The 19,229-nt window shown below is 57.8% G+C and overlaps 2 protein-coding genes across 9 annotated transcripts; one reads left to right on the forward strand and one right to left on the reverse strand.

Moving 5' to 3' along the window:
* The first annotated feature begins 1,589 nt into the window (after positions 1–1,589).
* On the forward strand, positions 1,590–12,894 carry PKN3 (protein kinase N3). Of its 4 annotated transcripts, XM_032478579.1 has the most exons (22): positions 1,922–1,945; positions 3,957–4,197; positions 4,395–4,540; positions 5,053–5,164; positions 5,238–5,365; positions 5,597–5,780; positions 7,241–7,387; positions 7,472–7,581; positions 7,693–7,836; positions 8,256–8,331; positions 8,422–8,590; positions 8,772–8,874; positions 8,988–9,055; positions 9,361–9,424; positions 9,574–9,665; positions 10,083–10,259; positions 10,974–11,036; positions 11,176–11,252; positions 11,697–11,839; positions 11,931–12,038; positions 12,173–12,253; positions 12,369–12,881. In XM_032478579.1, the coding sequence occupies exons 1-22, from the start codon at positions 1,922–1,924 to the stop codon at positions 12,579–12,581; spliced, it is 2,670 nt and encodes an 889-aa protein (XP_032334470.1). In that variant the 3' UTR covers positions 12,582–12,881. The 4 variants fall into 4 exon arrangements, with proteins under 4 accessions (XP_032334469.1, XP_032334466.1, XP_032334470.1 ...); XM_032478578.1 differs by having other exon boundaries at positions 1,590–1,945; positions 7,514–7,581; positions 8,256–8,590; positions 12,369–12,894; XM_032478575.1 differs by having other exon boundaries at positions 1,593–1,945; positions 8,256–8,590; positions 12,369–12,894.
* ZDHHC12 (zinc finger DHHC-type palmitoyltransferase 12) lies at positions 12,829–16,156 on the reverse strand. 5 transcript variants are annotated; one of them, XM_006181904.3, is made up of 5 exons: positions 16,007–16,156; positions 14,444–14,580; positions 14,002–14,079; positions 13,654–13,820; positions 12,829–13,484 (listed from the first exon to the last, which is right to left on the reverse strand). In XM_006181904.3, exons 1-5 carry the CDS (start codon positions 16,104–16,106, stop codon positions 13,160–13,162), a joined length of 807 nt encoding a protein of 268 aa, XP_006181966.1. In that variant the 5' UTR covers positions 16,107–16,156; the 3' UTR covers positions 12,829–13,159. The 5 variants fall into 5 exon arrangements, with proteins under 5 accessions (XP_006181966.1, XP_032334474.1, XP_014412379.1 ...); XM_032478583.1 differs by lacking the exon at positions 14,444–14,580 and adding an exon at positions 15,586–15,784 and having other exon boundaries at positions 16,007–16,149; XM_014556893.2 differs by having other exon boundaries at positions 14,444–14,472; positions 16,007–16,147.
* Between the last annotated feature and the right edge of the window lie 3,073 nt (positions 16,157–19,229).

Here is a 19,229-nt window from a genome sequence, read left to right on the forward strand (position 1 = left end):
GAAGGCAAATCTAAATGTAGATGGGTTGATGTTTGTAATATTGAGAGGGGGCAAAAAGGGTATAGAAAGGGGAAAATGTTTCCTTATGTACCCTGCTGAGACAGTTCCTGTCAGGTTGATGTAACAATTTTAATAGCCAGTTAGCCAGAGAGTTGGTTTGCGATACTTAATATCCCTTGGATGTTGACTGTGAACTTGTTTTCCTAAGAATTACAATTTCATGAAGTACCATCACCATAAGACATGTAAGGGGCAGCTATCTGGCCAGACCCATCCGTCAGCCCAGTACTGTAGGTTTGCCCAACCTAGGATTCATTAGGAAAGGTGAATGTATTCTGCTTCTGAACGCCTTTCTCTTTCACTGCTTGGTTGGTGAGGCAGTGAAACACTTCACAGCAAACTTGAAAAATCATTGAGTTCTTCCACATAATTCAACTTCCTGGCTGTAGGACTGGATAAGTGGTCCTCAAGGTGGGGAATAGACACCCTTCTGAAAGGGCTTTGCTTGTTTGATGTTTTTTTTCCTTCAAACCTGCAACCTGATAGTCTTTTTGCTTCAATTGTTAACGTTCAGCTAAGGACAGCTCCATAACCCCCATTTAAAAGAGCCTACTGTGTGCCTGGCTAGCTTACTAGGTATTAGATGTCTAGCCTTCAACATCTCTGATTTGTATATGTGTGTCGCACTTGCCTCTAATTATGAAGTTGTGTCCCCCACTGAACCAAGTTGCCTTTGCATATGTTGATGTCAAGTGGTATTTCCTATTGCATTTCCCATTGCAGAACAACCCCAGGATTGCCCATGTTTTGCTGGTCTCACTTTCCAGTCCACTGTGAAGGAGGTGGTCAAAGTGGAGCTGACATGATTTCCTCCAGTAAAAGCAATGGACAGCACCTCTTCCAAATCAGCAAATAAGCCGCCTTCAATATTTGACCCTTTATTCACTTTTGGGCCCTTGGATGAAGCTCCTTCCAGTGATGTCCTGGCACAAAGTGCTGATAAGCACAGGATGCCAGGAGGTGGCTAAACAGCCCTCGACTAGGCAGTAAAGAACCAGGACCCCCAATATAGGCAAGCCGTTGCCAGGACGCCTGGCACAGGCTAGTTACTTTCCTTAGATTATGGCTATTAAGGTGTAAATGTGTCTTCTGTTTAGGTGAGCCCTTTTGGGCAAAGGCTGAACAGCTCTGGTTGAACCAGAAAGCTCCAGTCTGGTCAAGGGATAGGATGGGGGTCCTGAGAGATTTCCGGATTCATTTCTAATTTGATGTGATTTGGTATAATTTGAGTGAGGCTTTATTGTTTTCCGACGCACATGTTCGTATAGTGACTATAAACAGGGCCAACACTCCCTGGGGGGGGGGGCTATGGGTATGTGGTTTGCACATTTTACACCAACGACATCGGAGAGAAATCTCCAGGAAGGAGCCAGGTCGTGGCGGGGTTCCGAGGAAGAGGAGGCTGACCAGCCGGGAGTAGATCGGCCACACAGGTGTTGCCCCGCGACCGGCAGGCGGCGCTATCTCCCGGCACCCCGAGTCCGCCCCTCTGGGTGCGCGGCGGGGCAACTGGAGAACCCCGGCCCGGGAATGTCCCTTCCTGCCCTTGTATCCTGGGGTTGGGGACGCTGTCGTACGGAGCTGGAAGAAGAGGGGCATTGGGTTCCAAGTCCCGCGGAAGGTCGGATCTGGAGGAGGCTCTGGGGCCTCGGGGTCAGTAGTGGCGCCGATGCGGCGCGGCCGAGAGGCGGCGCTGATCCCAGGTCCCGCGAGGGCCAGCGGACCTCGGGAGGGGGCGCCCGATCCCGCGACTCCAGCGCCGCTTCCCGGGAAGTTTCAAGTTTGAAAGCCCTGACGGAGGGGCCAGGGCTTCCGGAACTGGAGTGGTCGAGAGGAGGGGCCGTGCGGCGGGAGCGGCGCCATGGAGGAGGGGGCGCCGCAGCAGGTGAACGGCGCCCGGAGGAGACGGGCTGCGAGCTCGAGCCGAGGGGGTGGGGGGAGCCTCATTCACTGCCCCTGGCGCCCCGAGTTCTGGTCGCGTCCCCAGCCCCTCCTCGTGTCCCTCCCCAGACCCTGCCCTGGGTCCCCCTACACCTTCGCAGGGCAGACCTGAGCACTGGGGGGAAGTCATTCACGACCCCCGGGAAGAAGGGAAGAAGTCACCTGCAAGTGGCTCAGAGCCTCCAGTCAGGCCGGCCCATGAGCACGCCTGAATCCGGCGTCAGGGCCACTAGGGTGGGCCCCGCGGTTTCCTAAAATCGATTCTTCCAGGTGGGACTCTAAGGCCGATGGACATGCGCTGGGAAAGCAAAGGAGTGCTCGGGCGGGCACATTGGGACCGGTCCTGGGGAGAGAAGAATATGTGGCAGGGCCTAGGGAGCCCATCCCACGCACTTGTGGGGTCCTTTCCAGAGCACACAGGCATCCTGCCTGCTGGGAGCAGGGATGCTATGGGAAGAGGCCTATCCCAGCGCCCGGGCAGGAACCATCCGGTACACTGAGGGTTCCAGCCCAAATGGCCAGGGGGCAGGGTTCCTGCCAGAGCTGGCAATATGTTCACATGGGCACAGGGGCCAAGGCTATGTGCCTGTCTTTTACTGGGGAGGGAGAGGAGGAGTTCTAGCCCAAAGCAAATGGGGGTGGGGATGTTTGTGTGCAAGATAAGGTCCCAGCAGCAGAGATGAAAGGGAGAGGTGTGTGCGCACATGGCATGATTCCAGCCCAGAACAGGCAGGACCATGGGCTCTGCTCAAGGGTGAGGCCTCCTGGACAAGACTCCTCGAGTGCCCCCACCCCTTGGGCAACTTTCAGGGCTACGTCTGCGCCCTCCCTCCCCCTTCCTGCGGAGGTCCCTCTGCCTGTTCCAGCAGTGGCTTGTACACATTTTCCGATTTCCTGTTAACCTCCGCCCAGCAGCGGCAGCTGGGTGACTCAGGACCCCGGTGCCGGGCCCCCTGCTCCATGGGATCTTTGTTTGCTCAGGCCTTTGGCTCTGGCCCTCTGGCCTAGGGCCGTCAAAGGATTTCCTGAGCCCCGCCCCTGCCCTTAGACAGAGGGGCCAGCAGGCCACGGAGGCCTGGGGGGGGGGTCCCTGAGGTTGGGGTGGTCACCCCTCCCACTGGGCTCAGAAGATGGAGAGCCGAGAGGTAAGATGGAGACTCTGCGAGAGTCCTTGGGGTGGGGGCGTTATGGGTTACCCTGAGCTGAGGTCAGCTTTGGCACTGGTTGGTTTGAAATGGCCTCTGGGAAGGAGGTTTTCCTCTTTCTTGTTCCCACTTGGTGTGAAATAGTGAGAGAGCCTTCTACTTCCTCCCAGGAGCTGAGCTGGGAGTGGCCCCCGGATACCTTCTCGGCCCCGCTGTGCCTCTGCTTTGCCACCTGAGGCGTCAGAATGTCAGGGGAACAGCCCTGGCCTCTACTTAGGTCGCAGGCTGCCCTGTCTGCGTGACCTCGGGAGGCCCTGTCTCAGTGCTGAGACATTTTTCTGGGCCCCAGACTGTAGCCTGGATCCCAGACTTAGAGCAGCCTGATTAAATGTGGCTGGCAGGGAGAGGCTGGGGCCCAAGGGATGGTGCATCTCCTTCTCTGTTGTGACCTTGGGCAAATTACTTAACCTCTCTGTGTCTCAGTTTCCTCATCTATAAAATGGGGATAATAAACCTACCTCATAGGGTTGCTGTCAGGATTGACAGGTTAATGTACGTGGAGCTCTTAGAACACCATGTAAAACATTAACAATTTTCCCCCTTACCCTTCTCCCTAATGGCAAAGGACAGGAGCATGGGATGGATAAACAGCCTTGGGGTTTCCATCTGCCTTAGGGATGCTAGCTAAGGTCAGAGATGCTTCGCAAACCCTGAGTGTCAGTCCTGGGTGCCTCCCTCCCCCTCCATCTGTAGTGAGCTGAGGCCGTGGAGGCTGCGACTGAGAGGCATGACTCCTTTACCTTTCCACAGCCCGGGGTGGCCCAGCGGCCCCCAGAGGATGAGAAAGAGGTGATCCGCCGGGCCATCCAGAAGGAGCTGAAAATCAAGGAGGGGGTGGAGAACCTGCGGCGGGTGGCCACAGACCGCCGCCACCTGGGCCACGTGCAGCAGCTGCTGCGGGCCTCCAACCGCCGTCTGGAGCAGCTGCATGGGGAGCTGCGGGAGCTGCATGCCCGCATCCTGCTGCCCAGCCCCGGGCCTGGCCCGGCTGGTGAGTGAGGAGTCTGAGTAGGTTCCCCGGGGACAGGAGGCAGCAAGCTGACCCAGCTCCTTGGCCTTGGCCCTGAACACTCTCAGAGCCTCCTCAGTTAGCCCCTGCCCAGGAGGGGAGGGGAGGAGAGAGGTAGGCCATGGGGGCCACTTGGCTCCGGGTGAGGTGTTCACGTGCCCCACACTCTGTGCACACAGAACCGGCGGCCTCAGGACCTCAGCCACTGGCGGAGCAGCCAAGGGCCCGGCACCTGGAGGCTCTACAGAGGCAGCTGCAGGTAGAGCTGAAGGTAAAGCAGGGGGCTGAGAACATGACCCACACGTACGCCAGTGGCACCCCCAAGGTAAGGCGCCTGGAATCTGATGGGAGGAGATTTGGCTCTCAGATTATTAGGGAAGGTGGTGATCCAGCCCTGTCCGGATAGGGAAATGCAACCCAGCCATTGACCCTGTAAGGGAGACACTCCCAACCCTCAGTCTGATGGGGGAGGTACAGCCCCAAATCTCAGCTTGGTGGGAATGACATGACTTGTCTAACAGAGAAGACAAAAAACCAGTCTAAGTCCCAAGTCTAGTAGGGACGGTCCAGGTCCTGTCCCAACTCCCAGCATAAGGTGGGAGCGCACCCTGATCCGATAAGGGAGACTTGAGCTTAGCTCTTCCTTGTCTGGTCTGATTGGGGAGGCTCTGTCCCAGACCTAGTCTAAAAAGGGAGGCTTGGCTATAGTATCTGGGCTACCGAGGGAGGCTTAGCTTCAACCCTGGACTGATGGGGAGGCTTGCTTCAGTCCCTGGGCTGACCAGGGAAGCTCTGGCCTAGTCCTGGCCTGATGGGGCAAACGTCACAACCTCATAGGAGAGGAAGCTCCTGGCAGCCGCCCAGCAGATGCTACAGGACAGCCAGCTGAAGGTGGCCCTGCTGCGAATGAAGATCAGCAGCTTGGAGGCCAGCGGGTCCCCTGAGCCAGGTGAGGCCTTGAGAAATGGGGATGGGCAGGGCAGAGCAGGGCATGGGCCTGAGGGCTGGCCCCCTCCTCCCAGGTCCTGAGCTGCTGGTAGAGGAGCTGCGGCATCGACTGCACGTTGAGGCTGCTGTGGCCGAGGGTGCCAAGAACGTGGTGAAGCTGCTTGGTAGCGGGCGAACACAGGACCGCAAGGTGCTGGCCGAGGTCAGACCATGGTCCCCTCCCATTGCTTCTCCTCTCTGAGGGCCTGCTAGTTCCCACTCCACCCTGTGCACTGGCAGGGGACACCACTGGACTGGTCGTGCAGGGTGGCAGTGGGGAAACAAGAGGCACATTCTTGTCTAGACCTCAACATGGGTGTCTCCAGGTGGCCTGAGCCACTGTCCCCACCATTACCCTATGGGCCTGTCTCCCCTGCCTGTCTCCCTTCTGCAGGCTCAGGCCCAGCTCCAGGAGTCCTCCCAGAAACTGGACCTCCTGCGGCTGGCCTTGGAGAAGCTACTGGAGGGGCTACCTCCTGCCCACCCTCTGCGTGGCAGAGTGGCCCGGGAGCTGCGGACTGCTGTGTCCAGGAACCCCCAGCCTTCAGGGACCCTTGTGAAGCCCACTGCCATGACAGGTAGCAGGGAGTCCCTCCTACTTCTGAGCTCTCCTTCCCTCCCAGGGAGGACCCTGAAACACAGTGGGGAAGAACTTCAGAGAAGATTTCCAATCCTGGCTTCACCATCCCCTAACTGTGTGACCTTGTGCAACTGACATCCCCTCTCCAAACCTCAGTTTATCATTCTGTAAAATGGAGGTGATAATATTACCTACTTCATAAGGTTGCTGTGAAAAGTCAGTGAGTTGTTGCATGTGAAGTGCTAAGTGCTTTGAAGGCACAGATAGCGCTCAGTCAGTGAAGCTATCATTTAAGTGAATAAGTAACCATGAGATTATTTAAAGTATCAGTGTTAGGGAGCTCGCAGCCCCGGAGGCCTTGATACCCAGTCCTGGGCAGTTTGGACTATTTGAAAGTTCTTTCTTATTCCAAGCTGGACCTGTCTCTTGTAGTGGCAGCTGAATTGCAATCAACAAATAATCTGACAGTGTCAATTTTAGGAGCCCTGAGCTTCCCATCTGGGACACAACGCCAGCTAGAGAGCCCAGCACTGGCCCACAGAGAGCTGGTGCAGGGTAGACAGGCCACATTCCATTGTGAGCAGAGCTGAGAAGGGAGGCACAGAGCTGGATGGTTCCCCTCACCTGGCCTTGGGGAAATCGAGGAATGCTTCCTGGAAGAGGTGGTGTCTGAGTTTGGCCTGGAAGGGCTTATGGGAGTTGGCCAAGTAGACAACCTGGGGAAGGCTGGGGTAAAGACTTATTATAAGGCCTAGAATTCAGGTACTTGGGGTCACCCCATATCCTGTCTCCTGGCTAAACACTTGCTTTCTTCCAGTCTTTCCTCCTAACATGATCTTTTCACCCTGGGCACTGCCTTGGATTATAAGGTCTCTTGGACACCCCCCAGGCCCAGACAACCAAAATGGTGCTCTTAGGCCCAGTATATGTCCTCAAAATTTGCTAGAGTCTCACTGCTTCCTCTGCTCTTTGAGGGACAAATCTCTAATGACCTTAAACATGAATCCACTTGGTTCGCAAAATATGCTTGAACCCACTGCAGGAGGTGGGGCTGAGCTGGCGCTGTTTTCCCCTGTACAGATGGGGAAACAGGCCCAGGGAGGAGCGGGGGCAGGACAGGCAGCCAGGCATCCTGCTCCCCCCGGAGTTCTCATCCCATGGTGCTCCCTGGGCCCTGCATCCTGGGCAGCATGGCTCCATGCTCTGGGGCTCTGTGCGGCCTGGCCGAGGTCTGAGTCTCACTCCTCTGCCTGTGTGTCCCTGCTCCTCCCAACACATGGAGAGTGCTCAGGAGGGGAGGACCAGTTGGTCTGCCCGAAGGGTGGCAGGTGGCTGCCGAGGCCTAATGTGGGTGGGGTCTGGGTTTAGCTACCTCCAGGAGAAGGTAGCATTCCCCGGTCGCAGTGTCCCGTTGGAGGATGGCACCTGATGACGTCCCCCCACCACACTCCCTGACAGGGACGCTGCAGGTCCGCCTCCTGGGTTGTGAGCAGCTGCTGACAGCTGTGCCTGGACGTTCCCCGGTGGCTGCCCTGGCCGGGAGCCCTTCTCAGGGCTGGCTTCGGAGCAGGGCCAAGCAGCAGCGTGGAGGAGGCGAGCTGGCCAGTGAGTAGGGGGCACAGGGAGCTAGGGGAGCAGCAAAGGACCCCCACTCCCGGCCTGCCCTGAGTCCCGGCTCTGGCCCTGCAGGTGAGGTGCTGGCTGTGCTGAAGGTGGACAATCGTTTTGTAGGCCAGACGGGCTGGGGACCTGTGGCCAAGCAGTCCTGGGATCAGACCTTTGTTGTTCCCCTGGAGCGGGTGAGGCTGGCCCTTGTGTGGTCAAGGGTGACCCTGGGCCACAGGGTGGAAGGCTGGCCGGGTCAGGGCTGGTGCCACGCTCTACCCCTCAACCTGGCCTCCCTGGTGTAGGCGCGAGAGCTGGAGATCGGGGTACACTGGCGGGATTGGCGGCAGCTGTGCGGCGTGGCCTTCCTGAGGCTGGAGGACTTCCTGGACAATGCCTGTCACCAGCTCTCCCTCAGCCTGGTGCCGCAGGGGCTGCTCTTTGCCCAGGTGCCTACTGGCCCCTGCCCTCTGACCTCGTGGGCCCCTGGCTCTGTTTGACCTAGAAGGGCCTCTGAGACTCTTCCACCCACTCACACATTGGAGTGGAAATTGAGGCCCCGAGGGAAGAGATCTCCAGGAATGGAGGACTCCCAGCCCGTCTCTGAGGACCTCACAGGAGTCTAGAGGCCGGCATTCCTTGTCCTGGATGCCTTGCCTCGTGTGTGACCCTGAACAAGTCCCTCTCTTCTCCAGGCCTCAGTTTCCCCACTGGTACCAAGGAGGTTGCTGAATCCATCTCTCTGGGGCCTTCTGGCTCTTGCATCTGTTGACCTGGGCTCAGGATGGAATCTTGGAGGTTGAGGAGGTGCCTGTGGCAGATGGGGTGGGAGGAGACTGGTCTTCAGCTCTGCCCCCTGCCCCCACAGGTGACCTTCTGTGACCCTGTCATTGAGAGGCGACCCCGGCTGCAGAGGCAGAAACGCATTTTCTCGAAACGCAGAGGTGGAATGGAGACGGCTGTGCGAGTAGGGAGCAGGGGATCAGGGCCGGGGTGGGCAGGAGACCCCGGGACTGAGCCCCCTTTTGCCCCAGGTCAGGACTTCCTGAGGGCTTCCCAGATGAACCTCAGCATGGCCGCCTGGGGGCGCTTGGTCATGAGCCTGCTGCCCCCCTGCAGCTCCCCAAGCACAATCAGCCCCCCCAAAGGGTGCTCGCAGACCCCAGCCACACCCCCGGGGGCAGACGACCCTGCCTCGCCCAGGTGAGGAGCTTCGCCCCAGGATGCCTGCTTCTCCGTGGCATCACTTCTCTCCAGATGCTGACGGTGCCTGTCCCCGTCGCTCACCCTCTGATCCTTCTGTCTGTCTCGCACTGCTGTGTGTCTATCCCCCATGCTGTTCCACCTGCCTGTGCCTGGTCATGTGTCTACTTCCTCCCTACAGTAATTTCCCACCCAAGAAGACCCACTTGAGAGAAGAGATCCAACCCCCACCTAAGCCCCCGCGCCTCTACCTGCCCCAGGAGCCTCCCCCCGAGGAGATGCCGGTAAGGGAAGGCAGGACTGTTGACCCCTGGGGGCTGCCTGGGGGGGAGTGGCAGGGCTGGAGGGAAAGAGGAAAGGAAACCCTGCTCTTCCCTGAGTCCCTCTGCCCTCACAGCGCACCAAACGCCCTCACATGGAGCCCAGGACTCGACTTGGACCATCTCTGCCCGCCTCAGCCACCAGGTACCCTTGGCAGGCTCACCTTGGTGTTTGAGACATTTATCCACTCACTTGAGTGGTTGCATGTCATACGTTCATACATAACTCCGAGCGCGTTGGCTCAGTCTCAACTCACATTACTGAGTTCAGATCACATACCAGGCTCCAGGAAACTGCAGTCCTAGGAGCCCAGGCTCGGATGTCCAGCCCCGGCCCCTCCTGCCCCGCAGGTGGGGACAGCCCAGGACCCGGAATGGAGGGTTTGGAGCGGCTCATAATGGAGGCCCAGCCCTTGACCCCAGGGGCTTCCTGTACCCTCTTTCTTGCAGGAAAGCCCCCCGGCTTCAGGACTTCCGCTGCTTGGCTGTGCTGGGCCGGGGACACTTTGGGAAGGTAGTCTGGGCCTGAGGAGGGCGTAGTGAAGGGGGTGGGCAGGCCCCAGCACACGAGCTGGGGGACACTGGGATCTGTGGGGTAGTGGGTGGGGGAAGTAGGTGCTCCTGTACTGCCCACCTGGAGCCCCACCTCTCTTTGGTCCCCAGGTCCTCCTGGTCCAGTTCAAGGGGACGGGGAAATACTATGCCATCAAAGCCCTGAAGAAGCAGGAGGTGCTGAGCCGGGATGAGATAGAGAGGTGTGTGGTGAGGCCAGGGGGCGCCAGGCACCCGGGTACCCAGAGGGTACCCAGGATTGCAGGCCTAGGCTGCTGGCCCCAGGAGGCAGCTGAATGCTGCTGGGGCTTTGAAGAGGTGACCCTCCCTGTGGGACCAGCCAGGCCTGGGTTCTCTTTTTGGCAACTGCAGTTGTTAACTGTGTGCTCTTCTGTGCACCTCAGCTTCCACATCTGTGAAATGGGGACAGGGTGGTTGTATGGTTCAATGACCCATGTGAGCCCCTGATACATGTAAACCCTCACTCTGCCTGCCTGGCACTTTGACTTAAGAGTCAGTGAGCCAGGGGTGTTGTGTGGGTGACAGGGCACAACTCGGGGAGGTTTTCCTTCCCTTTTGGGTTCCCTCCTTCCCTCTAAAACCCACACCCTCCCCTGCAGCCTTTACTGTGAGAAGCGGATCCTGGAGGCCGTGAGCCGCACGGGGCACCCCTTCCTGCTCTCCCTCCTTGCCTGCTTCCAGACCTCCAGCCATGCCTGCTTCGTGACTGAGTTTGCACCAGGTGGTGACCTCATGATGCAGATCCATGAGGATGTCTTCCCTGAGCCCCAGGCCCGGTGCGTTCCCATCTCCCCTGTCTGCCTCTTTCAGCAAGCCTTCCCTGGTTCCCTGTACCCTTCATCCCTTCATCCTGCTTCCTCCAGAGTGCCCGTCAGCAGATGCACACGGAGTCAGGGAGGCCCAGGTTCAAATCCTTGTTCTCAACCCTCACAGCATTTGTCACTATGGACCTCAACTTAGGTAGCTGTGAATTGGGCTAATAATAACTTTCCCAGGCCTGTTGCATAGATGAGCATAACATTTATAAATTGCTGAGCACAGGGACAAGTGAGCAGTAAGTGACTGACAGCTGGAATTGTTACTTCTAGCCAGAGTGTGGGCTCTGGAGCCTGGGTTCACATATCAGCTCTGCCACTAGCTCTGTGACCCTGGGCAGGTCGTTTACCTGGATTCTCTGATTCTCACTTGAAAAATAGGCATGATGCATGTATGTGTATCAACTGCAGGCTGCTGGGAGGATGCCAGGTAGGCGTGGGAACACTTGTTATCATCCCTGGCACAGTCTACGAGCCCAGGGAGGACAGGCCTGTTAGCTGGCAGCAAGTACGAGGCTGTTATCTGGAGGAGCCTCCCCCCCGCCACACGTTTCTTGCCCACATCTGACTCTAGCCAGGACATCTGGGGGTCCCCAGGCCATGGCCATCCTGGTGCCTCCCTGCCCTGTCCCCCAAAGTCCAGGGTCTGATTGGCCCCCTATTCCACCCCTCCAGGTTCTACCTGGCCTGTGTGGTCCTGGGGCTGCAGTTCTTACATGAGCAGAAGATCATTTACAGGTAACTTGCCCCCAAGATGCTGGGGGAGTGGGCGTTGGGGGCAGATGTTGCCCTCCTCCTGGGCTGTTTGGGGGCAGGGCCGCTGTTCCCTGGGCCTCAGCCTTTCTCAGCCCCTTTGATCTGCCCCCCTTGCCCTCAGAGACCTTAAGTTGGATAATCTTCTACTGGATGCCCAGGGTTTCCTGAAGATTGCGGACTTTGGGCTCTGTAAGGAAGGTGGGTATTTCCTGTCCAGGATTCCATCTCCTCCAGCCTTGCTCACTCAGCCCAGGCCTGCAGGGTGGTGGGCAAGTGGCATCTCCCAGGAAATCTGCCTCCCTGGCCGTCCTTCTAGGGACCAGCTGGACACATTGGCTTTTCCTTCACAGCCCTAGAAGCTCTGAAAGAGCCCCTTGCCCTTGGCCAGAGAGGAGCCTGGGCTGTGAGAGGCCCCTGGGCTCTGCTTTCTGTGTGACCTTGGCAAGCAAGCCTGGCTGAGACTCATATTCCTCATCAGTCAGATGGCATAAAACCGTTCCCACCTTGGAGGGTATGGGGCAGGGCTCAGCACGGGTGTTCAGTACATGCGGTCATGAGGGCTGGTCACTGATTCTTAGAACTACAGAGGTTATTATGGATGAGACATGCCATGCCGGCATGGGTGTGGATGTTGGTTTGCAGGGATCGGCTTTGGGGACCGGACAAGCACTTTCTGTGGCACCCCGGAGTTCTTGGCCCCCGAGGTGCTGACCCAGGAGGCCTACACGCGGGCTGTGGACTGGTGGGGGCTGGGCGTGCTGCTCTATGAGATGCTGGTGGGTGAGGTGAGTGCTGGACTGGGGGCTGCTGGGGCTTCTAGGTCGGGGTGGAGTTGGGGGTGGCCCATGCACCCTGCTGAGTCCCCATTCCCCGCAGTGCCCGTTCCCAGGGGACACTGAAGAGGAGGTGTTTGACTGCATTGTCAACGCGGATGCCCCATATCCCCACTTTCTGTCGCTGCAAGGGCTCGATCTCATTCATAAGGTAATCACTGCAGGGCCCAGGGCTGGGTGGGCCAGCTGCTGGTGGCTCTCAGGCTCCCCACCTGAGAGGTTAGGGGAGGAGGCGGGCAGTGCCTGGGCCGAGCGCCCTGGATGAGCACCTGTCCTCCTGCCCAGCTCCTCCAGAAGTGCCCGGAGAAGCGCCTGGGGGCGGGCGAGCGGGATGCCGAGGAGATCAAGGCACAGCCTTTCTTCAGGGTGAGTGGCCAGGGCCTCAGAGGTTGGTCCCAGGTGCCTGGCTCAGTGGGAGGCGTCGAGGGCCCCTGGGGGCTGCCGTTCCCATCGTCTCAGGCACCTCTACCCTCCTTCCTAGACCACCGACTGGCAGGCCCTGCTCGCCCGTGCCGTCCGGCCCCCCTTCGTGCCCACCCTCTGTGGCCACACAGACCTGCGCTACTTCGAGGGCGAGTTCACGGGGCTGCCGCCTTCTCTGACCCCACCTGACCCTCGCAGCCCCCTCAGTGCCCGCCAACAGGCTGCCTTCCGGGACTTCGACTTCGTGTCCGAGCAATTCCTGGAGCCCTGAGGGCCTCCTGGCACCTCCAACCCCTGTACCCCTAACAGCTAGAGCCTCCGCTCGCCCACCAGGGCACCCTGCCCAGAGGCCCAGGCCTGGCCCGCTACTTAGGAGCCCTTGGGACTTCATGTGCCAGCCACAGGGCTGTTGTCATGGGCTTCACTCAGTCACTGGGCCAAGTGCTGCCTGCCCCCATCCTGCCGACCCTTCCTCTACCCTCTGCGACACCTGGACCATAATGGGTGGCACAGCAAGCAGTGGTTTGGGTTGTTTTTTTTAATATTTGACTTGCTTTATGAATTATTAAAGTTATAAAACTGTGCACTGCAGGCAGCCTTGCTTGGGGGGGAGCTGGGTGGAGGTCTCCAAAGCCTTTGTGCTCAAGACCCCTACGGGTCCTCTTCTTCCCCTTCTGCCTTTGGGGAGCAGAGCTGCCCACGGAAGCAGGGTTCTGTTCCTCAGCTCTGCTCTGAGGCCTGGAAGGAGTGGGCAGGAGTGAGGAGCCCCAAGCCCTCGGAGGGCCGACCCCCCTGGGTACAGCCCCTCTGGTTTTCAGGCACAAGGTGGTGGCCCGGGCTCCAGCGACCCTAAACAGCCTGGCTTCTGCCTTCCTTCTCCTCCTCCTCCACCCAGAGGGTCTCCCAGGACCCCGAGGGCCATCCACAGAAGAAGTGGGCCACATTGCGGGTCAGGCCACGGTCGAAGGGGTTGCCGGGGCGCTGGCGGAGGTAGGCAATGCGGTGTGAGGACATGAACTCCCAGGTGGTGGTGTTGCTGGCCACCAGGTAGAGGTGTGAGGCCAAGAGCAGGCCGGCCACTAGGGAGAAGAGGGACAGCAGCAGGAAGGTGGCGAACAGGAGCCCGCTGGACCGCAGCCAGAGCCCCCAGGGCTGGAAGAAGTGGAGGCCAGACCTGCAGGGAAGGAGGGACAGGGACCCAGAGCTGCAGGAGGGCAGGGGTGCCCCAGGGAGCCATTTGGGGGAGGGTCCCAGGCCCCCGAAGAGGGAGCCTGGCTCTCTCCATACCTTGTGGGCGTGTGCTGCCTGCCCTCCCCCACACCCAGGGTGCTGGGGGAACCCACCATGCCAGGTACAGGCCCCACAGAAGCACCGCCAGCTGCAGCGCCAGGTAGGCCACGAAGAGCGGGTGGTTGCGCTCCCCCACGCAGTTCTCCATCCAGGGGCAGTGGTGGTCATAGCGGCGGACACAGCGTCGGCACTCACGGCAGTGCCGGGCCCGCAGGGGTTGCTGTGGACATAGAGGGAGTTGGGCCTCAACACCAGCTCCCCTCGGGGCCCAACAGTGAGGGGACGCATGAGGGTGGGAGGTCAGGGCCTGCATCTGGGAGGCATTCCTGGAGGAGGGATGAAGCCAAGGAGAATCAACAATTGCCCCTGACCCCTCCCACGGAGGTCCCTGCATCACCCACCAGCACCATACAGAATCTGCAGCGCCGAAGGGGGATGGCCTGAGGAACCATGGCTGTCTGCTCCTCCTTGGCCTCCTCCTGAAAATGGGGATACAGAGTATAAGATGGGGGTCCCTTGGGAGGCGGATGACATTGGTGGGTGTCTCCCTTGGGAACCAGCTTAGCTCTAGGTGTGCACATTTTGGGGGCCCATTTCCATGCTTAATGGAGGTAGGAGAGTGGGGCAGAGTGCCCCAGACTGTGTGAGGCTGTGTGACCTTTGCCAGTTGCTTCCCCTCTCTGGGCCTTGGCAATTGCCTCATTGTAGGATAGGGTTCTAGGGCTGGCAAGACGATTCACTGGGATTCCCTAAGAAAGCCCTCAGCAGAGAATCTAGTCTACAGACTGCTGAGTTCCTTGAGTTCACTGTTGGGAGGAGGAGGGGTTTGGGCCCCTGGGTTACCTGGGGCTGGGGCTGGACATTCACGTATCCTGGGTCCATGAGTGACACAGCCAGGTAAAGCAGCAGGGAACCCAGCACCAGGAGCAGGAAGGTGAGGGGCAGGAGCAGCTCCCCCTGCTCTTCCCACTGCCGCAGTGCTGGAGAGGTCAGAGGAGGAGAGTGAGGCTGGGGCGGCGGAATAAGAGGGTGCAGGCGAGGGGTGCAGCTGGAGGTGGAAAGTGTGTCCCTGGCTGAGCAAAGTCCTGGAGATGGGGTTTGATGAATGGTCAGGTGTGGCCACTGCATAGGATACAGGAGGGAGAAGTTCAGGTTCCAGCACACACACACAAAAAGTTCATCTGCACTCTCTCTGAAGGGCAATAGGGAACCATGGAAGGTTATAGGGTCAGATCTATTTCTGAAAGTCCTCTTCCTGCTGAATAAAGATGGATCAGAGGGGAAGCCAGGATGGAGAGGAGTGCAGCTGGACAAGGGCACTGTCAAGAAGGGTTGGGAGGAGGAGATGGACAGATGGGGTGAAGGAGCCAGACTTAGCTGGATGTGTGGGAGAGGGAGGAGGGTTCTGAGGGGTCTGGCTCTGAGATGGGGAGGGACTGGCCAGGTCTGAGATGCCCAAGAGACAGAGATAGAGAAGGGCGGGGCCGGCAGGCTGAGATGCTGCAGAGGGACAATAAGGGAGCCCACGCCAGGAAGGGTCCAGCCCATGGAGGTGACTGAAGAGGGTAGGAGGGCTGAGGAAGGAGGGGCAGGAGACAGCCAGACAGCAAAGTGTGGACAACTCTGGTGCCCCTTGGTTGTAAAAGGGAGAAGGAAGAGGCGTTGCACTCAGGAGATCCTTTCTGATGGGGAGACTGAGCAGGTTTGGGGGCTAAAGGGCTAGGGCAGTGGAAGAGACTTAAGACGGTCTTGGAGGAAAATGAGAATGCCCCCAGCCCAGGGGCTTAGGCTGGAGAAAACAGGGAGGGGTAGGGCTGTGGTTGTGTTAGCAAGGGAGGGTGAGAACTTGTGCTGGAGGTGGCTTGTGGCAGATAACGATGGGGAAGGATTGAAGTGCGTTAGTGGGATGGACGGCTGCTACCAGGACGAGAATCAAGGATGAGACCATGGGGGATGGGCTGCTCCCCTATAGAGTGTTCTCTTGCCTGAGAGTGGGGAGCCTGGACTTGGGCAGCTTGTGGCCACGGGGGTGGGAGGGATGCCAGTACTTCATCTACTTGATCCTCTTGGGAGTAAATCCTGGGAAGGACCGGGAGGGTCCCAGGATCAGGGGCGATGGGAGCTAGAGTCAGTCGTCGGATCTGGTGGGCACCGGGTGTGTCCTGGGATAGACAGGGCATCTGGCTGGGATCAGGAAGATTCTGGGATTAATGAGGGATCAAGTGGGTGTTATGCGGAAAGAAAGCGGCTCTTGGAATGACAGATGGGGAGGGGGCCTCGGGAGCTGGAGGAGATCCGCTGAATCCCAGGATCTCTCGGGCTTCGGCAGGGTACTCAGTGAGACCCAAACATCTGAGGAACCACGCGGGATTGGGTGGGTCCGGGGTCGCGCGGGGTCCGGCTCACCGGTATCATGCAGGAAGAGCACCAGCGTGATCCCCCAGGTCAGCACGGTGTGACCGGTCCGCACCAGGACCCCATGGCTGAGGAGCGCCCAGGGCGCCATCGCCTCGGCCCGGGGCCCCACCCGGAAGAAGCGCCCGGTGGGGCGGGCCCTCCGAGGGAGAGGGCCCACGGCCATCCGTGGATTGGCGGATCAGGACGGTGGGAGGGGCCGGATTGGGTCATGGAGGCTGCCTATTGGGCGGCAGCTGCGGCCGAGTAGGCCCTCGAGCCAACAGGTGCCTGAAGAGGCTGAGGGCGGGGCCGGCGCGCGCGCAGCCGGTAACTCCCTCAACCCCACCTCCCACCAGCCAGGTAACTTTCGAAAGCCAAGGAGCAGGCACGCCCCTCTAGGCTCCCACCACCCGCCCCAATCCAGCAGCCTCGCGCATGCGTGAGGCTCCCTGAGCGCTTCAAATCTCCAGGTGTAGTGACTTCAGGCTGCAGAATTGTGCCCCGTTCAGAGATTTGTTGACTGAGGCCTCGAGGCGGGCAAGACTCGTCCAAGGTTGCTCCTTGGTGACACACTTACCTCCTTCTATTCATTTTCACATATTGCAAATACGATGACTGCAGAGTAGAGGTCTGAGGTGCAGATTCTGGCTGTGAGGGGCCCAGCTTGGGTCAGAGTCAGAAATACCAGCACTGCCCCTTCCTACCTGCATGAGCCTGGTGAAGTTACCGAACCACTCTGAACTCTGTTTTCTGTCTATATAATGGAGATGATAACGGTACCCACCTCCTGAGGTGGCTGGAGGATTAAATAATGGAAATACAGTGTCTTGTCACTCTGGCTCTGAGCCAGCACCTACACCCTCCTGACTTGCCCAAACCAAGGCTTCAGGCTATTCTACGATAAAACCTCATCATTCACTGCTCACACTCCACTGTGTCCCTAGGGCCTAGGGCCTTCCCCATTCAGCCCTACCTCACCTCCCAGTGATACCATCATCTACCTTCCTCCATCATATTGCCCGTCCCCCAGCTCTGCAGTATATGCTCCTGACAGCTTTGGTTTTTGTGAGCTCAACATCCCTTTTTCTGTTGGGGAACTGACTTTTCCCCATCCTGTATGGTTCTGGAGGAACTATGTCCCTCACTCTGCAGGGTGATGGGAGATAGAGTGTGAGCATGTGACCAGAAGGCCAAACATGGTCTGCATCTCATTATCGCCAGTGACTGGTCCTAAGTGGTGGGCATATGACTTGGCAGGGCCAATAAGAATCATTCCATGAGAGTACTCTATAGATGCTGAGAGAGAAGGGGGCATACTTTTGGATTTCAAGCATAAGGAATAGGATATAATAGTAATCAGCAGCTGGCTCTACAGTATGTGGAGAGAAACTCTGGCAAGAGAGAAGGAGGCCAACTATAAACATAGACATAGCGATAAGCAGCACTGAAAGCGGGAGTGAGAGACAGTCTTAACAACATTGTCTGGGCCCCTAGATCCAACTATACCTGAAGCTGATCTTAATATTAGGTCCCCCGTTGTGTTAATCAATGAATTTCCTCCTACTCTTGACTAACCTGGGTTAAGTGTTTGAGTGTCTGTCACTTGCAACTCTGTCTTAATTAGTACAATGGTTGCATGACAGTGCGCTGAGTGGGGACCTATACCACATTATCAACATAAGAAATAATCTCGAAGCTCCATGAGTCAGCCACTGAGCTGGTGTCAAAGATAAATAAAGTCAGACACTATTTAAAGTTGTAAGGACAGATTTTAATTAGTCATATACTATTGCAATAGGGGAGAGGATCCAGGGTGAATTGAATGCAACTTTGATTTGTATAGAGGTGATTGAGTATTTTAAAGGGAGAATGAAAGCAGAGAGATGGGGAAGGGCAGGGGCTTGAAAAGACTCAGGGAAGTGAGAAGTTCCAGAGTGGGGCAAGGTAAATACTCATGAGGCCAGCTGTGTCTGCTAGCTGGCAGTGACTGAAGTCAGGCTTCTACCCTCCCACAGAGACTGGGAGACAGAGGCCTGATCCTTCCTGATGATTACATTTTAAAGAGATGGCCTTCAAGTCCTTGAGAAAGAAACTCCTGAGCTGTAGGAGACACAAATACACCTCAAAGAGACAGAGGAAGCATTCATAATTGTAAGCCCTAAGTAAATGCTCCAAGAAAGGGTGGCCAGGAGCCTGTCATCAGGTGTTGGTTAAAACAGTGAATTCTTTTGGCAGACTTGAGCTTTCTCAGGCAGGCACTTTAAGGGGGGCTGGGGTCATCCTAAGGACGTGACCTTGAACTATTAGAAATGATGTTAGTGTTTAAGTCTTTTAATGTCAGAGGAGGGAGGTGGATGAAGTCCCTTGTGCTGAAGAGCCTGTAGTTTTTATAGGCTAAAGTTGAGGCCTGCTTGAGAAGAGGGCTCGGAGCCTGGCTACAGTTTGGTCAAGAAGGGAATCTTTATCACTGGGCACTGGGGACACACCCACCTGGCGCGTGGAGGAATGGTCCCCCTTGATCTGAGCCTGTTCTCTGGGAAAGAGCTCTCCCTCACTGGCTGCAGCCTCAGTGGCACTTCAGGGACATGGAGGCCACTGTTGAGAGTTACACTGGGACAACAGGTGTAAATCAGGACCTTCCTAGGCAAAGCCAGGACACCTCATGGCTTGGCGTCAGCTCTTTCATCCCCTCCTGCTGGCGCTCTCGTTTCTTCACTCTGCTGCAGTCACAGGGGCTGCTTCTTGGTTCTCCCTGTGGGGCCTTCTGCTAGCGGGGCCCTGTCTAGGATGCCCTTCCCCTGGCCCCCTACAGCCAGGCCTGGCAGCCTTGTCTCTTTGCCGGACCCAGCTCACATGTCTCCCCTTGTGAGAAGGCTCCCCTGACTGCTTCAGGACCCCGCGCTGTCCTTTATCTGCACACATGCTCTTCCCTCTCCCTGAAGTGCGGCGACCCAACCAATTCCAGTCTTTCCTGACCCCTCCACACTTCCACAGCCCACAGGACAGCCTGCTCTGCGCACCCTTCTCCCTGCTTCTAACACTGGATCATAATCTGGTATTTAACACTGGTCTTTAGCATCAGACAGCCATTCTGGACAGGGGCCCTGGTGGTCTGTGGCCAGCAGTATCTTCAATGTCTGGGCACAGGGGTGTGGAGAGACTGCAGAGGAAAAACAGCTACTCCAGCCTGACCTGTCACCTGTCACTTGTCACCAGTCTTTAGTCAACCAGC

Source organism: Camelus ferus, chromosome 4 (assembly GCF_009834535.1).
Source record: "Camelus ferus isolate YT-003-E chromosome 4, BCGSAC_Cfer_1.0, whole genome shotgun sequence".
Taxonomy (NCBI): domain Eukaryota; kingdom Metazoa; phylum Chordata; class Mammalia; order Artiodactyla; family Camelidae; genus Camelus; species Camelus ferus.